Source organism: Colobus angolensis, unplaced genomic scaffold (genome assembly GCF_000951035.1).
Source record: "Colobus angolensis palliatus isolate OR3802 unplaced genomic scaffold, Cang.pa_1.0 Scaffold27, whole genome shotgun sequence".
Taxonomy (NCBI): Eukaryota; Metazoa; Chordata; class Mammalia; order Primates; family Cercopithecidae; genus Colobus; species Colobus angolensis.
Genome location: NW_012115932.1, coordinates 17932296 through 17959624, shown reverse-complemented (window position 1 = coordinate 17959624; position 27329 = coordinate 17932296). Strand labels below are relative to the sequence as shown.

The 27329-nt window shown below is 37.8% G+C and overlaps 1 protein-coding gene across 4 annotated transcripts in view; it reads right to left on the bottom strand.

Annotated features, from left to right (window-relative positions):
* The window catches only part of CPEB4 (cytoplasmic polyadenylation element binding protein 4), a 72026-nt gene that overhangs the window by 27839 nt on the left and 16858 nt on the right, over window positions 1–27329 (bottom strand). For 2 of the 4 annotated variants that reach the window (XM_011947811.1, XM_011947812.1), the window contains exons 2-3: window positions 21803–21884; window positions 460–510 (exon numbers count right to left, since the gene is read on the bottom strand). In XM_011947811.1, the coding sequence (XP_011803201.1) occupies window positions 460–510; window positions 21803–21884 (133 nt within the window). The remainder of the gene's footprint in view (window positions 1–459; window positions 511–21802; window positions 21885–27329) is intronic. The other 2 variants (XM_011947813.1, XM_011947814.1) reach the window with 1 other exon arrangement.

Below are 27329 nucleotides of genomic sequence, written 5' to 3'. Positions count from 1 at the left end.
TTCTTGTTTTTGTTAGACAGCAAACAGCAAATGACCTTGTCCTATGCAATGTCAAGTACTGTGGTTTTAGGCTGCCTTTTTCTGGTTTTAGATCTCTGCTTATCCTTTCCTGCTGGAACATTTTTCCAGCCACGTGGAAATGGCTTTTATGTTAACATTTCACAGGACACTCTACAGAAGCTAACATTAGATAAAGCCAATCTTTAGGTATCATTATGGGATTTTCATTTATTCTGATTGTCATCAAGTTCAGGACAGGGAATCAATTGGCCCTCAAATTAAAAAGAAAAGTTTCTGCCACAATTTTGAGATAAAAGAATTATTCTTAAAATAGCTGATAGTTTAATAGCAACTTACAGTTATCATTACGGAACAAATTAATGTCATTTCTCCACTGCTGAAGCACAACTACTGTATCAGCTTTGTGCACTTCACTAGGGTAAATCAATTATCACTTACCATTAATAAGCAGAGAGCTATCGGATCCTGGATATGAATAGTTTAGACGACCTGAAGGTAAAAGAAGGCCGTTACTAAATTTACTGTTTTCATAGATGGTTTAAACTTATTCAATAACAGAGCTAATTGACTTGCTTTCAAATAGGCAAGGTATTTGAATCAGAGGACATATCGATCAGCATGTTCATCAATATTCAAAAAGGAAAAGTTTGAAAGTAGGAAAAGAAAATATTTCTCATATTTAACTAGGTCCTTCTAATTTGCAAATCCCCATCCAAGGTAATTTTCTTTATACCATTATGTAATAGCAACTCATTATGACAATCTTCACATTTCTGCCCCAATAAATGTGAAAATTTTTCATTTGTGTAGTGTTTTGTTTTTGAAAGTATGTAATTGGCAGTAATATTTTCCTATATGACTCACAAGAAAAGTGCCACGCTTATGCCTACATGTAGAGACAGGCTAATGGGTTTAATTTCAGGTTTGGCGAAATATTCCCAGAGGGAAGAAGAACATTTCACTGAACTTACATATGATGAAAAACATCAAAAGCCCAGGGCACAGTAGGCACTCACTAAATGCTGGGTTATCTTCCTCTGAATTTTGAAGTGTGTCAAAATCTACTTTTGAAACTAAAATGGGCACCCAAGATATCCCTCAAAAAAGAATTTGTGAAGGTACTAAAATTTTTGTTGGATGAACTGTCTTCCAAATTGGTAGCCACAAATAACACATGAGGGGGAATGGCACTGGGATTTCTCTATCTTGAAAGAATTACATTTCTGTTTTGGAAGAGTTTCAACATGTACGTTGAGTTATCTACACTACAAAGCCTTACTGAGTACACATATGGACCTAGTTCTAAACTATAAGTTATAAAATAAGAATCATCATGTAACACTTTTAAGTGTCCAAACTCCACATGCCATCTGTACCCACCTTGAGAAGAATGACTGAAGAACCCTCAACAGGTCTTCCTCATCTAAGGAATGGATAGGGGAACCTGGTTGGTAGTTCTCTATGATAGTCCCGCCCTCTATAAATCAGGATTTAGAATAGGAATTTTAAAGTGACTCAGAACTACAAACATTCCTTTAGGAAACAGCAGTCTGAATTTTGACCCCACAGAACCATGACTCTCAAAGGCTAAGGAAAAACGGATAATCATAGGTTCTCCGATGGCTTGCGGCTGGGGCAGACCTTCCAGGATGCCTGCAAGGACTCCACCTAGTTCCACTGAACACTCTGAGAACCAGAGCTAACATGGGGTCCTATCAATCCAACAGCTACATATTAACAACTCTTTAGAAAGGAACTTAAGGTCTTCAATGTTTTAAAATGCTGCTTTTTTGAAATAGTCTCCATAGTAACGAACTCATGTAATGAAAAGAGGAAACTATTCTCTATTGCCAACAGCTTTAATTAATCCATATCCAAAATCTGAAGTCTGGATAAACTCTGAACTTTATAATTTTCCTACAATTTTAAAACTAAATGAAAGGATTTAAAAGAAATTAAGTTGGTAATTGTTCCATTTAAATTTCAGCTTGTTCCTATATAGGGAGTGGAGGTAGGAATGGAGATGGAAGAAAAAAGGTAAAAATTAATTTTGATATTTCAATTTATTCCTAAAAATTGGTTTCATTCTTTAATGCTAATGTACATAGCTAAGCACCCAAATCTACTGAATTCTATCTAGACTGCTTTTTAACTAAAGCCTGGATCTATGGCCTGTCACAAGTATATATTTTTAAAAGGATAAACTTGAGATGCCAGGAGCAAGAACATGACCCTGTTAAAAACTTGGAGGATGGAGGGCCAAATGAAGTGGCTCATGCCTGTAATCCCAGCACTCTGAGAGGCCAAGGTGGGCAGATCACCTGAGGTCAGGAGTTCGAGACCAGCCTGGTCAATGTGGTGAAATCCCATCTCTACTAAAAATACAAAAATTAGCCAGGCATGGTGGTCCATGTTTGTAATCATTCCCAGCTACTGGGGAGGCTGAGGCAGGAGAACTGCTTGAACCCGGGAGGTGGGGGTTGCAGTGAGCCGAGATCTCGCTATTGCTCTCCAGCCTGGGTGACAAAGACAAAACTCCGTCTCAAAACAAACAAACAAACAAAAAACTTAGGAGGTGGGAACAGAGTACTGTTTCTGAATTACAACTAAAAGTAGCAGCTGATTTTCTGTAATGGAACATATATACAGATTTTATACTTCTAAAACTCTCTAGTAAATGAATAAGAGCTATCACACACTTTTATTTATCATAAATCATTTTCAGAAGAAAGACTAAATCAATATAGAGACAAAAATATTTGATAACATTAGTTGAAATATTAAGAGGAAATGTCCTACTATCTCCAAGAAGATATTCTAATTATTTAATGCTAACATTGCAATAGAAACCACGGCTGTTCTATATGAACGATAATGCCTCTTATTTGATGCCAAGAAAGGATTATTATTATTATTAATTTTTGAGACAGGGTCTTACTCTGTCGCCCAGGCTAGAGTGCAGAGTGGTGCTATCTCAGTTCCAGCCTTGACCTCCCAGGCTCAAGTGATCCTACCATCTCGAGTCTCCCAAGTAACTAGGACGACAGAGGCATGCCACCATGCCTGGCTAATTTTTTATTTTTTGTAGAGATGGGGGTCTCCCTATGTTACCCAGGCTGGTCTTGAACTTTTGGGCTCAAGCAATCCTCCCACCTCAGCCTCTTAAAGTGCTGGGTTTACAGGAATGAGCCACCTCACCCAGCCCTAAGGGAGGATAATGAACAATGAGAATCCAAAAGACAATTACTAAACAGAATGGTTTCACAATGAAGTTTCACAAATGAAGTTCCACTTTATCACAAACTCATGTTTTGGGTACCTTCTAAAGAGAAAATTTCAACTTGACAGTAACAAAACGGTCCTTTAACTCAATTATGAGATTAACTCATCACATATCTCCTGGAGAGACCTCCTGCAACCAAAGTAGTGACCTTTAACACTTTCGCTGTCCCTTGGCCTTGTAAGTTACAGTCATTCTACCCTCCAGCTAAGACACAATGCGACAATGAAGAATTACTGGCAAAGTTCATAGCTGAACTCTGAAAGTGATACTTGTTTTTAATTTTTTTGATCCGGCCTGGTGATATGATTCCTGTTGTCAGGTTAGAATCAATTGTGGTCTCTAATAGCAAACACACCTGTGACATTCTGTTAAACAATCAGCTATTCTTTCCACTTAAATTTTAACATATAGGCAGTGACATTAAGAAATTGTTTCTTTTTTTAACTTTCATAATGCTTCCCTAACCTGTGTGCCCTACTCTGTAAATTGTCTCCACAACTAAAATATCTACAGAGCTGTCCATAATCTATTATGGATAACACATATCATTTCCTTTCTGGATATCTTCTAAAAGCTCCTATTAAAAGTGCCACGGGAATTTGGTTATCTACAATCTTTTTGCACTCTCCTTGTACTCTTTCCTTTATTTCTGTTCTAATATCCTTTCTGCTGCATTGGTGTAAATTTCTATAGATTTTCTATTCCACCGCTAGCTAGTTGATAATCGCCTCCCATGCCTGAGACAGTGGCCCTCACTCCATGTTTCCAATGAAGGGTGTGTGTGTAGTTTATATCTAAATATATATTTTTATGTTGATATATAAATGTGTGCTTATATATAAGCATGTTTGCATACTGTTATTTTTTAGAGCATTTTAGGTTCACAGAAGAATGGAGAGGAAGATACAGAGATTTCTGATATCCCCCTGCCCCCACATATGCATAGCTTTACCCCATTATCAACATCCCCACCAGAGTGGTATAGGTTGATGGCAAAAACTGCAATTACTTTTGCACCAACCTATACATTTGTTACACCCAAAGTTCATAGTTTACATGAGGGTTCACTCTTGGTGTTCATTCTGTGGGTTTGGACAAATGTATAATGACATGTGTCCACCCACTATGGTATCACACAAAGTAGTTTCATCCCTCTTTGCCAGCCCCCAACCCCTGGCCTTTTTATTGTCTCACAGACTTGCCTTTTCCAGACTATCATGCAGTTGGAATCATAAAGTATGCAGCCTTCCAGATTGCCATCTTTCACTTAGTCATATGCATTTAAGGTTCCTCCACATCTTTTCATGGTTTCATAGCTCATTTCTTTTTAGTGCTTGGTAACAGTCCATTGTTTGGATGGATCACAGTTTACTATATGCACCTACTGAAGGGTATCTTGGTTTTTCCAAGTTTTCACAACTATGAATAAAGCTTCCGTAAACATCTATGGGCATGCAGGCTTTTGCGTAGGCATAAATTTTCTCAAGGATGTTTTCAAATGTATTTTTTTTTCGGATTCACCTTTTTCCAAAACACCTTTCCCAACGAGGAAACATCTTTTTTTTTTTTTGAGACAGAGTCTCACTCTGTTGCCTAGGCTGCAGTGCAGTAGCGCAATCTCGGCTTACTGCAACCTCTGCCTCCTGGGTTCAAGCGATTCTTCTGCCTCAGCCTCCTGAGTAGCTGGAACTACAGGCACGCGCCACCACACCCAGCTAATTTTTGTATTTTCAGTAGAGATAGGGTTTCACCATATTGGCCAGGCTGGTCTTGAACTCCTGACCTTGTGATCCCCCTGCCTCGGCCTCCCAAAGTGCTAGGATTACAGGTGTGAGCCACCATGCCTGGCCAGAAACATATTTTTAACAAACTCACCAAATTTTATTTGTAGCTACAAAGCAACAACTAACTTTCTTACCTAATCATTTCAGCTTCTGGCCAACCTTCTTACCTCTTTTACATTAAAGCCCCCTTTGGAATTAGAGCTTTTAATACCTAGGCATCTTGAGTTTCCTGTTTGGGTACCAGGTGAGCATTTGATGAGTTAATTCCACTGAACTCAAAACATCAGTATTTCATAAATAAAATATAATAAAACAAAAATTGAGATGTCTGAATATTAATATAACCCAGTACCTGCCTGCTGTTTTGTTTGGTTGGATTTTTGAGAACTCATCTTTATTTTATTTCATTTTTTCAGACGGAGTCTCGTTCTGTCTCCCAGGCTGCAATGCAATGGCGTGATCTTGGCTCACTGCAACCTCCGCCTCCCAGGTTCAAGTGATTCTCCCACCTCAGCCTCCTGAGTAGCTGGGATTACTGGCACCCGCCATCATGCCTGGGTAATTTTTTTTGTATTTTTGTAGAGACGGGATTTCACCATGTTGGCCAGGCTGATCTTGAACTTCTGACCTCAGGTGATGCCCCTGCCTCGGCCTCCCAAAGTGCTGAGATTACAGGCATGAGCCATGGTGCCTGGCCAAGAACTCATCTATCTTTAATCATTATCCAGGTTTGGGCACATTCAGAATTAATTTCTCAAGGGAGAAGGAAAGCATTCAGATTTCAGCATGTGAACCTATTTGATGGGCAAAATTCAATCTTTGAAGGCTCTTGGTATTGACTGCGTTATAAATATAAAAAATACCACCTGGTCAGCAGCCCTAATCTTAAGGAACACTATGACAGGAAAAGTAGTAGTCTCCGGAGGCCAGCTGCAGAATTTGGAACCAGAAGCCTGGCATACATCATGCCGAAGGCATAGGCTATATTTGGTGACATGACTCAACCTAGCCAAATATAGGCAACAGATACAGAGTGACTCTGGGGATCTACACTACCAAATCCTACAACCTAGAAAAGATCCATACGTCAACTAGGCAATTCTATGCTAAGCATTTGCCAGTTGGAAGAACCAATATTTACCAACAGACTGACTGAGAATAGGTGGGGGGAGGAGGTGCTAAAAAGAACAGTATGTAGTATCACATCCTTTTAAGACACTAACTAAAGTAACCAAGTCAAAAAATAAAAAGAGAAAAGACTAAAGGAAATCTTCCTTTACATTAGCAGTATATATAAGTATTACTTTAATTAATTGGGTAAAATAAGTTATTTTCTAAAGAATAATCCAGATATTACTACTACCGATAATTCAACAGGAAATGATAAAATAAATGCTGCCATTCAAACACACAAACACCGAAAAGTATCAAATGTATCTGCAGCGCAATTAGATTTCACGTTATCTATAACCTTTTCTTTTCCACAGTCATGACAACAATGTTGACAACATGGTACAGGCCAAGGAATGATAATAGGAAATAACTCTGCAAGGTTCTCCAAAACATACAGACAGTCCTATAAAGTGACAAGTAGCATAAAAACTTTAAGGATCAACTTTTGATTGATTCACCCTATAAAAATGTGGATACTCCAAAGAAAAGCAGGGTGTTTGCAGAGGAGTCTTCAGTGAGCACCATTAAAAATTTCTAATACACACACAAATATACACACACATACATGTGTTGTTGTTGATCACCTAACTAGAAGTGCTGCTCCCACCTCTGCTCCTGCTACTTTTGTTTAGCTCACATCTAAGTGAATCAAAACTATACTGTCATAAGTAATATTTTAAAGGAGGTAGTCCTCCTAGCCCTGCACATCTTCTGTTTTTACAAACCCCACTTGAGGCTTGAAGCAAGATGGCGCTATGGGGACCTGGACACTGGACAGCAAAGCTCAAGAAATGTGTAATAAATCTACTGGTTATGAATGCCAACTTTATACTTACACAAATGCAAAAGACATATCAATATGAACAAAACAGCATTCAATATGTTCTATAATTTAATGGTATAAATTTAATTTTTAATAATTTAGTCTATTGACACAAAAATAACTCCCCAAATCAAAATCAGTAAGCTTATTCTACCCCCTTATCTATCTGTGCTACAACCAACTTCAACAAAGACATTCCCATGCAAAATCACAAAGAAGGAACTGGCTGAAACTGTTATCAACTGAAGTCTTGTCCCCTCCCAAAAAGCCACTTAAAATTCACTAAACACACAGAGTTTAGGCTAAACAAAACCCTTCTCTGCTACAGATTTGGCTTTCAGCTCAAAAGCCAATGCTTACAAAAATCTTTGAATTAATGGCTTTCCTAACTCTCCACACTGCCATTTCGCTTCTCACATCAGGCACTCCAGCCATTCAGAACTGCTGGCCTGTAACTTCAACTTCTGGGTTACTCCCTCTACCTAGAATGCCCTCCTCTCTCTCTCTGCCCCTCAATGTCTTACCACTCAAAGCCTCCACACTTTTGTCCAGGCAGTTCCCCTACTAGGCCTCACATCTTATGAGAAGCCTTCCCTGCCCTACATCATCCTTGCTGTGATTCAGATAACCCTCTGTACTCCTTTCAGTATTCTTTACACTTATTACACTGTATTTACATTACTTGTTTTAATCTCTGGCTGTCGGGCAATGAGATCTTTATGGATTTTGGGTCTGATATCCCAGAGCCTGGAGCAGAGAAAGGTGCTCAATAAACAGTTGTAGAAAATGAATGAAGCAAAGTCAGCAGTTGATGGTCTCTCTGCCATGGAAGATGCAGTGTAATGGGTAGAGTCAAGCTGTATCATCTTGTGACCAAGGTCAAATTATTTAGCTTTGTTGAACCTCAGGAAAACAGAGATAATTCCATCGACTTCACAAAGCTGTTGTGAGACAGTCTTGACATAATGTTTCCAGAATGCCAAGAAAAGTCTCTCAATATGCAGTAGATACTTAACCAAATTAATTCCTTTCCCTTCCCCAGTAATAAGCCGAAGATAACCAACAGTTTTCCACTTGTAAGAGAAAGGACAGGGAGGATTTCTTTTGGCCAAAAAGTTCCAAACTGGAACCTTGGAGAAGGGAGTGGCAAATCTATGGGATATTTCAGCTTCAGAAAAATGAGAATTTGCTAGTATCCTTGGTTAAAAACAGGGATATAAGTCTTCTCAGGAAGAGAGAAAAGAACAAAACCTAACCCCTTACTTTTATCAAAGCCAAACTGGCAAAGATACAAAAGAATGTTAATAAAAACTTCACAAATTCAACCTAAATTTTTTCTTTTCAATAAAACCAGGAAGGATCTTCATTTTGAACCAAAACCCCAAATTTAATGTTTCGGTTGTGATATGATGATTGTAATAGTGGCAAAATAAAATAACACTTATGTGTAAGATGGGTGAGGTCAATGGAGTATATTTCTACAGATGGGAGGAAGGTTTCATATGAAGGAAGGACTGCTTTGACTACAACTTGGGGCAGGTGTGAAGCTGCAAGATCTAAAAGCATCTAAGAATTTCAGGCAGGAGGGAATGTCTAGAGAGAAACTAGTAAGAAGCTGACCCAATTAAGGAATGCGAAAGATTTCCTACTGCCAGTAAAGCTAACAACAAATCAGCAAGCAGGAAGGCTATTTTTATCCTTGCCAGAAGCCTTCTGACTCTAGATGCTACATTTAGAGGACAGAGCAACAAGATAACTTGCCTTAAGAGGATGTTATGATACCAGTGATTAATGGCAATTTTTTAAGCTCTAAAAAACTCAGCAAAAAGAGGTGTAGTTTTTGTCCAAACTAAGCCAGCCAAAGTCAGTTGGAAAAAAAGGGTGAAAAAAATATAATGGAAAGAAAAGTGGAAAAACAGACAGAGTAGTAGAAAAAATTAAAGCAATCGAGAAAAAAAGCCAAGGCAGTAAATTAAAATTCTCCTACCTTGCAAAAAGTTTGATTAAAAGAAGCACATGTTACCAGATACATATATTAAAAGAACCAATGAATAAACACAAAGAACTGGCCCCAAGGTGAAAATAATTTAACAAATGGCTCTCTGTACTGACATGAACATAAAAAAACACCAAGATAAACTTACAAAGTCTCTAGGGAGCACAAGCTAAGTCAGTGTAAATGACTGAGAACTTTAGAGATAAGAGAGAGAAACCACAAGAAATCTAATTAGACTTTTCTCTGACTACAGAAACTAAAAAGAATTAAGACTGAGTTTCTTATTTATAACCATTATTTTATAAAATAGAATACTACTATACTGATAAAAAGCTGCCTTAAAACTGCTTACTGAAGTCCAAACCCCAAAAAGCAATCTGTAAAGTCACTAGTTGGCTTTTTGCATACAGACCTATCTATCATTAACTCTAGTCACTTACTTAACAGGAATTCTGACAACTTTTCTGAATCTTAATGAAGAATGGACTTGCATTTTATATTTGATACAAGAATCTCACCTTTTGTTATTTCTCAGAAGGCCCACTACCTATTTTGTCCTATCAATACTCAGGGTTCTTACTTTTCCTCTTATTAATCTTCTAAATTAAATAATAAACAGGATATTCAAAGATGTCTGGTAATTAATTGGAAAACAAGCTGCATGAAGCCAGGAACCTTTGTTTTTAGTTAGTCCCTGATATATCCCAACAACCATAGTGCCTGGTGCACAGTAGATGCCTGATATATATTTGTTATATGAATGACCTCAGACAGCTTTTGACATTACATATACATCCAAAGCGGCGCAAAAGTGGGGGTGGGAAGGGAAGAAGTGTATCTGAATCACATGAAGAACACACATGCTTAAGTCCCACGGCAAATCTGGTGAAATCAGAATCAGGGAAGAGAACAAGTCAACTTGGAAAAGTTTCCACTCCCAATAAGGTGCACTTCAGTATGAAACCAGCCAAATGTGAAGTCTGAATCTTTCATAGATTATGATAAAATACAGATTTTTAAATTTTGTACAATCTCCTAAATTGAAATTAAGAAATCTTGGCCAGGCATGATGGCTCATGTCTGTAATCCCAGCACTTTGGGAGGCCAAGGTGGGTGAATTGCTTGAGCCCAGGAGTTTGAGACCAGCCTAGGCAACATGGCAAAGCCCCATTTCTGCAAAAAATACAAAAATTATCCAGGTGCTGGCAGGCACCTGTAGTACCAGCTACTTGGGAGGCTGAAGTGGGAGGAGCATTTGAGCCAGGAGGCGGAGGCTGCAGTGAGCCAAGATTGTGCCACTGCACTCCAGGATGGACAACAGAGCTAGACCCTGTCTCAAAAAAGAAAGAAAGAAAGAAAGAAAAAGAGGGAAAAAAAATTGAATGCCTACCTTCTGTCAAAGCATACTAGACAAAAATGTTTACGTTTTCTTATGTTTGTTTCCTTCTCAGAGGCTACACAATAAATACTCAGGCCATTGAACCAGGAGCCAGAAGCTGTGTGTTCCTCCTATATTGACCCCTTGGAGGTACCGGGAATCTGAGTGACTTTACAGAAGCTGTTGCATCTTTGGGATCTCCAATTTTTTTCAACTATAAAATGAAGACCACAAAACTCACATAAAAGTTTACTATAAGGATCTGGGTAAGAAATCATTCTCAGAAGGGACACTGAATAAAAGAGAAATGGTATCAGAAGTAAGCAGCCTTTCACTTGATACTGGTTGTTAACGTTGCTTCCCATACAGAAAGCCCAGGTCTACCTTGAAAAGGAAAAACGCAGCCCAGCATCAAAACTATCTTTCAATCCACCTGGCACATCGAATATGTTCAAATATTTGTGCAGGCGGAGTATAAGCAGAAGCTAAAATATAAGACTCTTCCAAACCACGTTGCTTAAAGAGGCTTTAGGAGCACCTGCTTTCCCTGCCTAACAAGAGCTGCCATGTTATACTACGTGAAGCGCACCCATCTCATCAGACGGCTCCCTCTACCCCCGGCATCATGGAGGATACAGCCTCAGCAGCCCACACTCTGAACCCTGCCACAAAGGAATAAAGATGGCTTCAGATGTCAGGAAGCTCCAAAATGCTACTTGGTGGAGAGGACAATCTGGGAGTGGGTAAGTAGCCTCCTCACTCCTCCCTGTCCTCCTCCTCACCATTTCCTCTGTTAAATTCCTTTTTTATGTTATGTTCTTTTTTGTAAAAAGGAGCATCCTAATGGCAGGAGTATAAAGCAGAAAAATTAGGGAAGTTCTCTAGAGCAGTATTTCATAATCTGTTATAATAACTATTAAGATCTACTTTGATCAAAATATTTCAGAGAGGCTTTCCTCCATAATAATAACTGAAGACTCCTACCCCTACCTCTACCCTAATGAATGCTACAAGTAAAACAGAACAACAACAAAAATCTTAATATCAAAAGGCTACTATGAATTCAGCAACACCTTTAAATGTATTTTAATTGCATTACATCAGCATCCACATGCTTTTGGAAGACAATCAGGCATACATAAGTGACATCTATCATCTAACTGGAATGCCTGGTCACTAATGGGTTCACAGGCTCTATCAAATAATTCCCATGGCTGAAGAGGCCCATGGTTCACAAATGGAGAACAAAAACATTTCATGAGGCCAAGTTTAAACAACTGTTTTCTAAACATAATATTTTTAGGCCTATCTCAAAAAGAAAAGATGTAGTTTAGACCCAAAGCCTTCACACAACCAACTAAATCTAATTTCTGATTATATCCCTTACACAAACTACTTCATATGAAATACTGCCACACCCAGACTCACATGATATTCACGGGCTACTTTCAGTCATTACACCATAAAAACCTTCAGTTTTAAAATGTAAAACTGTACCTTCAGTTTTGTAATGTAAGACTGAATTGCTGATGGTAATGTAAAGATCATTAAGTTCAACCCCTCCATTTACAGGTGAGGAAATTGAGGTCTAGAGAGAAGTGACCAACCTAAGGCACCACTAGTGGCCAAACCAGGTTTGAATACAACCCTAAACACTTCTCCTTTTATTTCCTAACATTTGGAAGTCTGTTATATGCTAACAACTTCGGATCCTTACAATAAAGAAATCAGGCAGCTGGTTTAAATACCTCTATTTAGTCAACCATGCCAGACATTTATTATTTGGAATATTACAGCCGGCAGAAGTTAGATTTTTAAAAAGTTATTTATATTTCAATTAATCACGTCTGCTCTTCAGAATTAAGACTTGCTCTTTATCGTTGGTTTCTCAAGGTACTAACAGGGGGCCCTAATTGGTTGATTCCTCCTTCTCTTTTCCAATATACAGCAACTGGCATCAGCCCAACTGGATTCCAAAGAGATTATGGAACTGCTTTCCCTTCAGAGTTCCACTAATGTTCTTAATTGACTGGTTACCAGGTAATACCCAGAATAAAACAAAGCCTTGCTTTTAGAACTGAGTGCACTGGTGTAGGACTGAATTTAGAATCAGCGACTTAGACAAAATAATGAAGCCCAGAGGCAGCCTGACCATCTCAATGTCTGATTCGAAAAGTCGTAACTAGTTTAAACCTTCTTAAAAAGTATTCCTTTTACAAATTGTATGACTAATTGTACAGGGCTAGCAAGAACAATTTCAGAGTTTTCTCTCTCCCCCTTTTTAGTTTTGGTAGTGAGGATAATGGGAATGTGAGGGGGAAAACAAGAAATTCACAATTCAGGCACATGCAGCTGATAAATGAATCAACTGCAAACAATATTCAGGTAGAAAGTCCATGCAGGAGTTTTGGGAAGTAATAATTCTGCGGCACAATTGTGAACTGTTCCCTCCTTCCTGTTGCTAAACTAAATGCAGAGAATCTTGGATATTTTTATGACAACTATGAATCAGGCGGCATTTCTTCCCCTCCCCCAAAGTCAGCAAATAACATAGTCATGGATTATATAACAGGATCAAGGAAAGCCTTAAGACCTTCATAGAAAACGAAGGGCCTTTTTATTAAGCAGATATTTGGGCTGTTTTTGTAGCTGTCAGGAAATGAGACAGCAAGAGTCACCTCTATAGAATTTTACTATGGAAGGAAAACATAGAAAAACAAAGTGACATTATTAAAGGTGCACAATACACTCTATTAATTGAGATGTGGCACATGAATGACATGGATCCCCATAAATGTTGTGGGCCCCCTTCTCTTTTTTACAGTAGGAAGGTCCCTAATATTTATCATTGGCAAACTGTGGACAAAGTCTGATAATCTTACTACTTAATTGTCATTCTGATTTCATTTCTGAGTGGAGATTACTATTTTTGCCTGTCCAGATGGTAAAACATAAGCTTAAATTGTACACAAAACTTAACATGACAAAGTAAAACATTAAAGTACTTGTTAATTTGTTACCTGATTGTTGCTTGTTTTCTGATTTATCTCTAAGTTTTTAACTACCATGCGTAGTTAAATCTCTGTCCTGAATGGATGTCAAACAACATTAAGTCATAATAACCATAGAATAAGAGAGCTTTACTACAACTGAAAAGAAAAAATGATGTTAATGGGTTAAAAAATATTTTAAATGCGTGTTTAACCTTCTAATAACATAAAAAGTTTACTATAATACTTCCCCCACCCACCCACCGTTACCCTCACCTCTCACTCAGGTAACAAAGAATAAAACGATAACCAATTGTCATGGCCTCAAGATAGAATTCCTTATGTTCAATGTTCAGGATTAAGATAAAGGGGCTGCTTAAGTAATTATGGACCCACATCATGGATGACATAAGACAAACTCCCCCTTTGTGGCAACTGCTTATTTGATTTTCAGACCAAATAAAAACAAGGGTTAAACATTCAGTCACAAATGTGTAGCAGGTAGAGGGCAGAGGATCACCATTTTCGATGGACTAGTATGTGTTATGTATGTAAACAGGGCAGATGAGGATCTGGCCCACACACAAGATGCATTTAGTTTGAACTGAGTTGGTTTCCATTCAGAGGCTACAGTGAGGAAGACTGCAGTCCGATCCTATGACCATGTCGGCATTCACATACATCACGTGATTTTCTTTCCTAGGCATTTCCCCTTCCCCTCCCCCACTTATAAAAACCCAAAAGACAAAAACAACAGCAACCCCAAATCTGAAAGGGGGTAATCACACTGCTCAAAATCCACATCTTTGTAAGCTCAACCTACACAGTACAGTGAGGAATCCAACAAATCCGGATCAAAAGTAAAACAGAAAGCAGGTAGTTGTTCAAAATTAAGCATAGACCGTTCACTTTTCATACAAAAAAATCATGCCACACAACTTCGCCCTCTTCTTCCTCACAATAGAAGTTACCTCAACACAGAAGCCCAGGTCCCATCCTACAACACAGCTAAGCCAAGGCAAGAGAAAGACTGTTTAGGATGTTCCATTTCCGCAGTCAAGAGAGGGAGAGTACAGGAGGAGAGGAAACACACTTCATTCCTATATAGCCACACACGCAATTAATTGTAGCCCAGTGTAAATTATACTCTTTGCTATTTAACGTCCTACATTACTTATGAGGCTTTGAGAAGTAAGGCAACTTTTTAATTCTTAGGAGACTTAAGTCACTCCCCTGTTATGCTACTTTGAATTACTTGGTATCATCCAAACCCAGCAAGAAAGAGCCAGTCTGGTTCAGGAAGGCTTCAGCCAGACACGCTGGCAGCTGCCAGCCCACTATGAATCCTAAAGACTTAATGATATTTAAAGATCCCTCGATTCGCCAGACACATTTGGTACCACATACTAATAATTTACTTGGAAGGAGAAATTTGATTATAAATCCAAGTAAAATTAACCGGTTTGCATTATCCATTTCTTCATTTCTTTGAGATGGAGTTTCACTCTTGTCGCCCAGGCTGGAGTGCAATGGCTTGATCTTGGCTCACTGCAACCTCCGCCTGCCAGGTTCAAGCGGTTCTCCTGCCTCAGCCTCCCAAGTAGCTGGGATTACAGGCGCCCGCCACTGTGCCCAGCTAATTTTTACATTTTTAGTAGAGACAGGCTTCACCATGTCGGCCAGGCTGGTCTTGAACTCCTGACCTCAGGTGATCCACCTGCCTTGGCCTCCCAAAGCCCTGGGATTACAGGTGTAAGCCACCATGCCTGGCCTATCCATTTCTTCCTTATGGTACTTTGAATCATGCCCCATTAAATGTCCCTTAAAGGAAAATGTCCATCTAATCCTTTAAAAAAGTTGGAGGTTAGGGTACCAGTAATCTGTTCTTATTTTGCCATAGGCAAACCAATTTAAATAGAAAAAGGTTAAATACTGTAAGAAATTATAGACCCTCCCCACCATTCCTACCTGAAATAAATCACTCTAATATTAAAGCAACAGAACCCATTTTAGTAGGACTTCCTTTCATTTTGAAAAAATTATACTTATTCCCAAATTACTTCAAATTTATAACATATGAAATAAACACGTGACAACATTTAGCAACTCTCATAGCAGGTTTCTAGAGCTATTTCAGCCTGCGTCGAGTCAGTATCTGTATAAAATACTTGTTCTAATGTCTCTGTACCAGTGTACAACATGTGTTCTCTAAGTCAACTAAGTGACTGCAATTTGGAATATAGGAATATTAGTAAAATGGTGTATCAAAAGAAAAGTTAAGGTTTCCTATTATTTATTACATATGTTTAAGTAGCACTAAATTAATTCTGCCCCAACTGTAAAGATACAGAACTTAAATAATCCCAACAGCCACTCTCTTACAATGATATAAAAAAAAAAACTTTATAAAACTGATGAAACAAGCTTTGTGTACTAAACTTTCAACTTGAGTTTCATGATCTTCTTCTAGAAAGGCTATTATAAATTCTTTTGCTTAGCAACAAAGAAAAGAAGCACAGATGGAATCATCACTTGCCCACTCATTTAAGCATTTGTTTCAAACAAATTTACAGCAATGAAAAATAGTCAGGGAAGGGTCTCTAAATTTAACATGTAGATAAAGCAAGAAAAAATATGAAAGTGTTTTAAAATGCAAGGTCACAACACCTTTGGCAGTCAGGAATTAAATACATAGCATTTCTGGAGTAGATCCACAGCTCTTAAAGCAATGCATGAAACACATGAGGCAGTGATGTATAACATGCTTCCACTACTTACTCTACATATGCAATAGGTTTCCTGGGCACCATGGGGATATGTAAAAGACTGGCACTTTAAACAACTTGCATTTCTGAATGCAATCATTACTGCTTACATTCAAATGAAGTACTTGAAATGTCTGAAACTCAGAGGAATTGCAGTGGGTATGTTGAACCTTCCCTTTCAAAAACGGAAAGCAAGATACATTCTACAACAATATGAAGAGAAAAAGACTCCATTTTCACACTATTCAAAGGAATAATATGATATCTAAGTCATAATTTAATATCTGAAGAACTACTATAATGTTTTGACAGTCTGTAGATTGCCTTTGTTCCTCAATAATTTTGCTGTCTCGTTTTGGCTTTCTAGTGAAATTAAGTAAATTGATTATTATGTTGTTTTCATATATTGGATGTAAAATACTCAACCACTATCATGAAACTGTGGATTGTTATATTCTGTGTGACATCTGATAATTTTAAAGCACTATTTTTGTCTCTTTATTCCCTTCACACACAGAAAAGAAAAAAAGGCTCCCTAATTTTCAGAGGTCTCTCTATACACTGAATGTAACACTGCCTCGTGAATCTTTATTTCACTATATCCAACCTATGCTTCAGAAGGCTGAAAACAGATGTACTCGCATGTGGTTTTAATCTGTTTCATGCTGCTCCATTTCTAAGTAACAAGTACCAATTTCACAAGCGAGAAAAAACAGGAAGAACAATAAGATACAATATTCCCCAAATAATCATCTAGGCATCTACAGTAGTAAAAAGTTTTTCTGTCCAGGTGAAGAAAAAACTTGATAAGCCTAATAATATTGTAGCAATGCACAAGCTGCCACCTGGGGGATCAAAATTCAAAATCAGCCTGTAGCTCAAGCTCTAGGCTTATGAGACTGGGTGTGCAGCAAAGAAAATGAATTCGGTCTCTAGGGAAGAGGATTGTCACTGGTGTTGGTTATGGGGAAGGCAATACACAATTTCGTGGATAAAAATAACATCCAGACTTGCCAGCTGACCAGAGAAAGAACAGGGAGATAAGGAATGAGGAGAACCCTCTCCCCCAGCACAAAGAGCTAAATCCCTGTACATAGAAAAAATTGTAGTAGCCTCAAAATTCTTAGAAAAGCAATTAAAAATAAATTATAAGAAAATCTAATTGAATTATGAAAGCTATGTACTCCTTTGAACATTTGTTTAAAAAAACATAAGTTTTCCAACAAAGCAGTTGGAATCAATAACACATTCATAAAGAAATTCAAAAGCTTTACTTGAAGGTTCCTAGGCCTATTAAGCATTTTGTTGATAGTAAAAATAAAATTTTTTAACTCCATTACAGCAAGGGAGATTTTTTGTTCCCAAATGAAAAATACAAATTAAGTTTCCTAGCTATTTTGAAAATTTAAGTTAATAATAGCCACACCAATATATTCAACTTGCAGTTCCCGTAGCAATTTTAGGCGCTATTATTTAAACATATACACACAAACTGCATACCTATGAGGAATTAGAAATGAAAGAGAAAAACAAATGAGGTCATTCATAATTTATGAAATCATTTTTAAGATTATTAAAATTGTCTTTGAATTGTGAAGTCTTTAAAACAATCTTTTTTTTTTTTTTTCTGAGAGGTATATTGTTCTTTACTAATCTCAGAATTAATATGAATTTTCTTTTCTTTTCTTTTCTTTTGGGGGGGCAGTGACAGAGTCTCTCTCTTCTGTCACCCAGGTTGGAGTGCAGTGGCCCGATCTCTACTCATTGCAACCTCTGCCTGCCAGATTCAAGCAATTCTCCTGCCTCAGCCTCTGGAGTAGCTGAGACTACAGGTGCACACCACTACACCCGGATAATTTTTCTATTTTTAGTAGAGATGGGGTTTTGCCATATTGGCCAGGCTGGTCTCGAACTCCTGACCTCAGGTGATCCACCTACCTCAGTCTCCCAAAGTGCTAGGGTTACAGGTGTGCGCTACCACACCTGGCTAATGTCAATTTTCTATTTTCTGTTTCTAAGGAAGCAGACCACTGGAAAAGTATTTTATTTATTTTCAAAATGAATTGGTAGGTGTTAGACACCTATTTCAAAATGACATTTTTTTGTTATTCAAATTTTATTATTTTTATTACCTTTAAACAAAATTTCACAATAGAATGAACCACTGTTAAAATCAAGCATAATATTCCTAAAATAACTATCTAAATCAGAAGGTAGTTTGACAAGAAATGAAATGCTGCCCTGAGCAAAAACAATGTCTTGGCAGTGATAGGCTACGGTGATACAAAGGTCATGATCTTGTTTGAAAAAGAAAACAAGCATAACTATAATCTGCCATTTTAGGTCCATGCACTCATCTGTGAATTCTTCACTGCTCTTTGTAGGAAAAAACACACAAGGCTCCTGTAATATACTCAAGTCAGACTGGCACCTAAACTTAAACTGAAGCTGGCTTTTTTGATGAACATGAAAGCAGACTTAGATGTTTAGTAATAATACATGTAATTTCTTTAGTGTCTTCTATGAACTAGGCAATATGCTGAAATCTATAGCTGCATCATATCATGTCATCCTCACAGCCACCAGAGACTGTAGTGACAGAGTGGCAGTTTAACCAGATCTGATTCCAAAACCCACTGTCTTTCTATTCCGTCATGCTGCAGTCTATAAATCACTATTTTACAAAATCTGTATGTTCCCAGATTAGATCAATCAGACTTAATTTATTCTGTCATCAGACCTAACTTTTGATTATCCCTATAATATCAGCTTAAAGAAACTTAATTTAGTAAAAATTGGTAAGGAGAACTTAAAAAGAGAATATAGAATAAAGGCAGAACTTTAAACAATTACCCGTTGAGCAAACTAGAAGAAAAAAAATCTGATAGAGATGTCCTGGCTAAAACTGATGGCCAAGGAAATTCTATTGTCAATCGTATCAGAATACTGTGTGCTGGATGGGCACAGTGGCTCACGCCTGTAATCCCAGCACTTTGGGAGGCCAAGGTGAGTGGATCACCTGAAGTTAGGAGTTCAAGACCAGCCCAACCAACAAGGTGAAACCCCATCTCTACTAAAAATACAAAAATTAGCCAGGCGTGGTGGCAGGCGCCTGTAGTCCCAGCTACTCAGGAGGCTGAGACAGGAGAATTGCTTAAACCCAGGAGGCAGAGGTTGCAGTGAGCTGAGATCGCGCCACTGCACTCCAGCCTGCGCAACAGACCAAGACTCTGTCTCAAAAAACTAAAATTAAATAAAATAATAATAATAATTATAATGTGTGCCAACTCTTTTATCTAACCTAAGTATTAGTTAGAGGCTTGCTTCTTAAAATGTCACATAATAAGCTGTTTCTATCCACTGCTGTTTGTAGCCTATGTTTTCTGTGATAAAAACCATAGGCACTTAGAAAATGATTTCTAATTACTTATTATCTGTAGTATCTAGTGCATGGGAAGCTCTTTTAAAATTTGCTGAAAGAATTAAACACATTAAGAATATACAAATGTTCTTTAACCACTTTTTCCATACTTTTTTTTTTTTTTGAGACAGGGTCTTGAAGAGCATGAACACAGCTCACTGCAGCCTCAACCTTCTGGGCCCAAGTGATCCTCCTGCCTCAGCATCCCTTGTAACTGGGAACATAGATGTGGGTTGCCACAACTGGCTAATTTTTTTTTTTTTTTTAATGTTTGTAGCAACCAGGTCTCACCATCTTGCCCAGGCTTGTCTTGAACTCCTGGGCTCCAGCCACCCTCCACCTTGGCCTCCCAAAGTGCTGGGATTACAAGTGTGAGCCACCACACCAGACCTTAACGTTTTTTTTAAAAAAAAATTACTTTATTATATAAAGACAGGGTCTCACCGTGTTTTCTCCTTTTTCAAATTACTTTATTATATAGAGACAGGATCTTGTCATGTTGCCCAGGCTGGTCTCGAACTCCTGGGCTCAAGTGATTCTCCCTCCTTTTCCTCCCAAAATGCTAATTATAGATTCACAGCAAGTTGGAAAAGTAGTACAGAGCCTCATGTACCCTTTATCCAGTGTTCTCAAATGGTAACATTTTACATAACTATAATACAAAACCAGGAAATTGACATTGGTACAACCCACAGACCTTATTCATATTTTTTCTTTAGCTATTTTTTAAGAGTGTACAATTTTTCTGGTGCTAGAAATAGCACCTTAGACTCTCCATTTTTCTGAAGAGAAAACAAAGGGTCCAAGAGGCTGAAGACTACCCAAAGTCAGAGTGCTAAAAAGTAGCAAAAATAAAGCCAATTCTGAGTGAGAGATCATCTTTCCACAGCTATTTAGCATGCATGTTCACTAGAGTCATCCACCAGAATTCCATGAGAAATTCAGTAAAGACCTTCCAAATATTCTTATTTCAAAGGTATCACATCAGATAGATGCCTATTTTTTACACATTATTTTTTTCCCCTCTCTCCAGACACCTAAAAGTTTCCTCATTAAAAAAAAATTGTCACTACTGGTCTACTGAAAAATACATAAAATGTTTTTCTGCATCAGTAACATGACAAGCCAAACTCAAAGGGAAACTAGGCTAAGAGGGTCACCAGTTGAAACAACAGGCTGCCTTGTCACCTTTGACCTCAGTGCAAAGTTCTATGTCTGGCACAAAGCAGTGTCATAACCATTGAATCACTGAATGAATGAATGAATGAATGAGCCAACAACTTAAGTGGGATGACCAAATAAACCAAACATTCTCAGTTTCTTAAAAAAAAACAAAAACACCTCTTTCTAATAAACATATTTTTATCCAGAAAAATGTTTTATTTTGTGAGATACTTTCCCCAAAGTCAGAGGAAAGGCCCTTAGGAAATATCTAGTCTTGTAATTTTCATTCCTGGCTACACGTTAGCATCACCTAAGATATTAAAAAAATACCATGCCAAGCCCACACCCCATGTATGGAATGGGGTCCAGACATCTACATTTTATTTTGAAAGTACCCCAGGTAACTCTATGTCTTTATAAAGATGAAGAAATTGAGGCCTAGTCAAACAGAATGTCTTATTCAAGGTAATACAACTTGTCAGTAACATGAGACCAGAATCTACGCAGAAATAGTACTTTTTTTTAACATAATACATAGAAAAAAATTCTGAGAACTACGAAACTTCATTTTAACTTTGAAACTATTGGTTATTTTTTAAAATATGAAACTAGGCAAAAATTCTACCAACATGTGAACTCTTCCTGGGACATAATCACTGTCATAAGTAGGTAGACATAAACAATTGAGGCACTGAGAAGTTATTGCCTCAGATATTAAAAAAATAATAATAATAAGGGATGTGGTTGGTATCTTTGAGCTAATTGCCCATTCTTGGCAATTAGTACACATGTAGTACTCTTAACTGGTATCACGATGGCTCCACTGTAGAGGTTCATCAAATATGTTGAATATTTTAACAAAAAGAGGTATATGTGTAAAATTGATAGAACTTACTGCATACAAAGTGACTCCATAATATTTGCCATATTGTGTATCAGATTAAATAGTTAATACACATTTAAAACTATTGTCTAAAATCAGTTGGGTATATTTCTAAACTTACCTTTAATGGTATCATTTTCAGCTCTCATTATGTCAATGAGTGAACTCTCCAGTGAGTGCATGTCGAATGTCCTGGGGCGATCCTGTAGACACAAACAGCCACAAACCACTTTTTAAAATAGCATTTAAATATAAAACAGGACAGTAAGTTTCATTAGATGGGACACAGATCACAAAGTAGCAATTTTACCCTCTATATAGGCACATTATTACTAAATGTTATTATTAACACCAAACATCAAAAACCACAAAAGTGCATGCACAGGGCTCAGCAAAGAGTGATTTGATTTCTAACAATAATTTCAACAAAAGCATCACGTTTATTCAGAAAGCCAGAACCATTAAAACTATTTTCTGTATTAGTTAAGAACACTACATAAATGTAAAAAAAAAATCATTATTCTTTCCCATCACTTAAGATTGCAAAAACGTGGCAAAGCTTTCCAAACTTGTCCCATTAGTTATCTGCTAGACTGGTATCTATGTGCCGTCAAAATAGCTATATTTTCTTATAAGGCAAGGTTTAAAAATAGTCATCAAATGATTGTAAGACTACTAAATGGTAAAGTATACAAAAACAAATGAGAGAAATCTTTTTTTTTTTTTTTTTGAGACAGAGTTTCACACTGTTCTGCGCTGGAGTATTGTGGTGCGATCTCAGCTCACTACAACCTCTGCCTCCCAGGTTCGAGTGATTCTTGTGCCTCAGCCTCCAGAGCAGCTGGGATTACCGGCACCTGCCACCATGCCCAGCTAATTTTTTATATTTTTAGTAGAGATAGGGTTTCACCATGTTGGCCAGGCTGGTCTTGAACTCCTGACCTCAAGGGATCCACCTGCCTCAGCCTCCCAAAGTGCTAGGATTACAGGCATGAGCCACTGGATCGAGCCAAGATAAATTATATACTTATTTTATGAAAATAAAAATATTGATTTATCCATCTCTATGTATTATCAAAGTTGTTCTTGACTGTTAATGATTTGCCTTCTCTAAAGATTTGTTTTTAAAACTAATAATGTATATAGAAAGTTGAAAAAAATCTCCTTCCTTCTAAAAAACATGTAAAAAAAATTTTTGGTAGACTCTCCCTTCCCCCAACATAAAAACAAATCTGGAATAATGAAGCACAGAAGCTGCTCTCATTACTGTCACAAGGCTTTCTCTAAGGAGAAGGACGAGAACAGCAATAGAGAACTGCTGAAGCATGTTCTGTCCCTCCCTGCCCCCAATGCAACATGTTATTAGGTCCCCAAACAACCCAGTCATTACTTCTGGTAAATAAAGGATAAAAGGATCAGAGTTAGAATAAGAGATAGAATCTAGATGAGAAAGCAAAACAAAACAAAACAAATTCTCAATTCTTATTTACTCTCAACTTGCAAAATTAGGCTTGATTTTGTTGCCATTAAAATTAAAAGGAAGGAAGAGTGTGGGGTACATTGCTGACCTAAACCCCTGGCTTAACTAAGTGCATTTCGAGAGTGGGTACGGAATCCTAAAATATACAACATCCCAAGTGCTCTGACATTCCTTAGGATGAAGAGTACTAGAGACAACTAAAATTAAGGTTTAGCTTGATAAATTAGAAGTAGGAGATGAAAACATTTTAAAATTAAACTGAGACGAAGCAATAATACATGTTCTGACCCACCTTAAGGATACCGTACATAAACACACAAAGGCCACTGCAAGAATATTAAAGAAAAAGGGGATCCCAAAGGAATCTGCAAGGAGATTTCTAAAACCTTCTATTCAATTATGTTTCCTTTTACATAACTATTTAAATTCAAAGCTTTGACTTTTTTTTTTTTTAAATCACCTCCTAATTGTATCCCCTTCATTTTTCTACTTTGCTAGCTAACTTCTAGAACCTCTAAGCTGACAGAGGATGTCCTCCACTTGAGAGCATTTTTATTCTTTTTGGATGGACCTAACATTTCTCCTCTGTGCTTTTATAACACATCTTACCCACAGCATTATTCTGCTTCCCTGAAGTAGGGACCAGTCCTCCTGACCCCATCTCATCATGCAGATATTCAGTAATGTGCACTGTGTGGTTTTATAATACCACTGCAACTTGAGGAGTCCAAGGACAGTATATTTAGGTAGAATCCAATATTACAGGTAAGAGACAGTATTTCAAGTTCTCCCCTAGGGGTTGGAAGGTTAGGGTGAAGATGAGGATGGGGAAGAGTGAACAGGTGCCTTACCATTCTATACCGCTCTAAACTGGTATGACTCCCTCCAGAACATCTTTGCCTCACCTCTTCCACCAGATTCCTTCCTCATTATCCTCATCTCCTGAACAAGATCTATCGAACGAGAGGCAGGAGTACACATGGCCAGGATCAGACTAAGGGTTAGTATTCCCAAAAGAGAGAAGCTGTTCTGTGTTTACACTTCCCCATCTCAAGCACTAAATTAAATCAAAACCTGCATATTCTTTCAGAAGCCAAGTAGACTTGAGGCATAATTTGAGGTTTAGAAGTTAAAATTACACTATCTCATTCTGTAGTTGCTCGATATGTTCTCTTTCAGCAATGAACCACACCTTTAAAAGGGCCATCCATTTGCATCTCCAATACAAACCAGTCTTGGAGGCAATAATTCCTGGTGTCTGTTCACTGACTGTGAGCTTCCCAAGAACAGGAACTATGTCTCACATCAAATATTTCCAGTGTGCCTACCACAGCGGGGTGATGGTGTGCCAAGTCAGTCATGTCCTAAGCCCACGAGACTATCCAAAAGATCCTGAGGTGGCAGGAGCTTCCTGGCAGATGATCTCTGTTTAAAAATTATCATTTTCTATGTGTGTCATGCTGTAAAACAGGTTAAGAAGCACTGTCCTATATTTCTGTATCACTCTGCCTCACATAGGTCTTGGCAGGTAGAAAGCACGCAAATGTTCGCTAAATCAATGAATGGATGTATTCCTTCATGTAATTTCTAAACATTTAAAATCTTTATTCTCTGCTACTTCCTTAAGGTTTATCTTTATATTTCCTCCTTTCCCTCTTAAGAGCTGCATGTTTTCTTTTGGGGGAGGGGAGGAATTAAGTTTAGTGTTGTTCTTCATGCAACTAACAGAGTAAGCAACCTTACGAATTTCTGGAACATGCATTTTGTCAATCACTGAATGACAAGAGCACTGAAAAGAAGCAATTGATAAAAAATATAACACAGACTGTTTTTGTTTGATTTGCTTTATAAAAACTATTTCCAATAAGTCAAGAAGCCTCCTTTTTACCTATAAGTTTTTGTTTTTGTTTTTGTTTTTTACCTATTGGTTTTTTTTTTTTTTTTTTGAGACAGAGTCTCGCTCTGTCGCCAGGCTGGAGTGCAGTGGCATGATCTCGCTCACTGCAACTTCCGTCTCCCGGGTTCAAGCGATTCTCCTGCCTCAGCCTCCTGAGTAGCTGGGACTAAAGGTGTGTGCCACCATGTTCAGCTAATTTCTGTATTTTTTAGTAGAGATGGGGTTTCACTATGTTGGCCAGCATGGTCTTGATCTCTTGACCTCGTGATCCGCCCACCTTGGCCTCCCAAAGTGCTGGGATTACAGGCGTAAGCCACCGCACCTGGCAACCTACAGGTTTTTAAACGTGGTATTATGAATGGAATTTAGTAAACTATTCCACACCTTCCTCCCACTAGCCTGCCCCATGGGCACCCCAAGCATATTGCAGGAAACAAAGATTTTTGCTGACCTCTAACTGGTAAAGTACATTAAAACTAAAATCCTAAATTAAATTTTAAATTTTCAGTAATGTTTCATGAAATGAAAAAAAAATTTATTCACCCTTTTTACACTAACTTTTAGTAATGATACTAATTTTTTCCTATAATTTGTTACAATACAGGGATGACAAGTAAATACAAATACATAAAGTTTGTTCAATTGGTACTGACTATTAGATGCAAGGTGTTTTGAGAAGGATTCTCAGACTCCACAGGGACTCAGAAGGAAACTGCCTCCACAGACTGCTACAAGGTAGAAGGTCCAATGGCACAAGTACTTCATTCTTGCCAAATCTAGTCTAATATGTATTCTTCCCCACGACCCAAACTTATTAGCAAGTATAGTTACTATAAACATTTTGTTTATGACGCTTTGGTAATTCAAAGAGTTCAAAAGCCACATATTTTGTCAAGTAAGCATTCTGTTCTCAGAGCAGGTTTTAAGGTTGTCATTCTTGATTTACTCCCTCACTGATCTTTTCTGTCCATTTTTAACATCTAATTTTAAAAATCCTAAAATGTGTCCGTACCATTAGGAAATAGGTAAGGGGGACACAGATAAATAAACCCAAAGTATAAGAACAGTATAAACAATGCTGGTTTTCCTACGTAACAATGAAAGAGTCAAATCAAAAGTGTAAGAGTGCTTTGATTTCCATATTTCATTCTTCAATTTTGCCTTTTTAAATTGTTAATTGGATCAAATATAACCACTGACCTATTTTCTAGGCTCCATTTCCCAAAGATTAAACTAACTGTAAAATAGAAACCTTGTTAGGTGATGCTCTTCTTGATTGAACGTGAGCTAATGACCAAAACATGAACATTAGCATAAATGACTGGAATGGGCATTGGACACTAGGAAGCTTCAACTCTGCCTGTCGTATTATACGAGCTTGGGCACTGTCGTCCTTTAGACCTCTTTCCTGGTCCATAAAAGGAGTGGTTTGATTGGATCTCTAATGTTCCTGTCCTAACTCCAAAATACATTTGTATTCTAGCTTTTTGATATCCTAACGTATCTTGCTCTTTCAAGATTTACAGTTTAAATTATGACAATTATGGCAGGAACCAAAAATAAGGATGAGAATTTATTAATCAAAGTCCATCACTTTTGTCTACAAAAAGGCAAGGGTCAGTGATCAATTAGCAAGAAAATGATCACTTAGAGTCTTAAAAGGACAATCATGGCCAGGCACGGTGGCTCACACCTGTAATCCCAGCACTTTGGGAGGCCGAGGCGGGCAGATCATGAGGTCTGGAGTTCGAGACCAGCCTGCCTAACATGGTGAAAAAAATACAAAAATTAGCTGGGCTTGGTGGCAGGCGCCTGTAATCCCAGCTACTTGGGAGGCTGAGGCAGGAGAATCATTTGAACCCGGGAGGCGGAGGTTGCAGTGAGCTGAGATCGCACCGTTGCACTCCAGCCTGGTGACAGAGCAAGACTTTGTCTCAAAAAGAAAAGGACAATCATGGCATTTTAATTATGCTACACAAAACATAAAATAAGCTTCTCTCAAAAAAATCTGCTTAAAAAATTTGCTGGGGGAAAGTTAAGTGTGGTTTCAGATAGATGATTAAAGAATCTCTTATACAACAAAAGATACTGACAACTCAGTTTGCTTCAACCTCACTGCCAGTTTCTCTTGGCACCCTAAAGGGAGAAATTAGAAAAGCAGATCCACCTTTTATTGAGCACCTACTAAGCACTTTTTAAATACTGTCTTAATTAATCCTCAAACCACCTAAGTTACATTTTATTATTATTCCTTTTTTTTTTTTTTTTTTT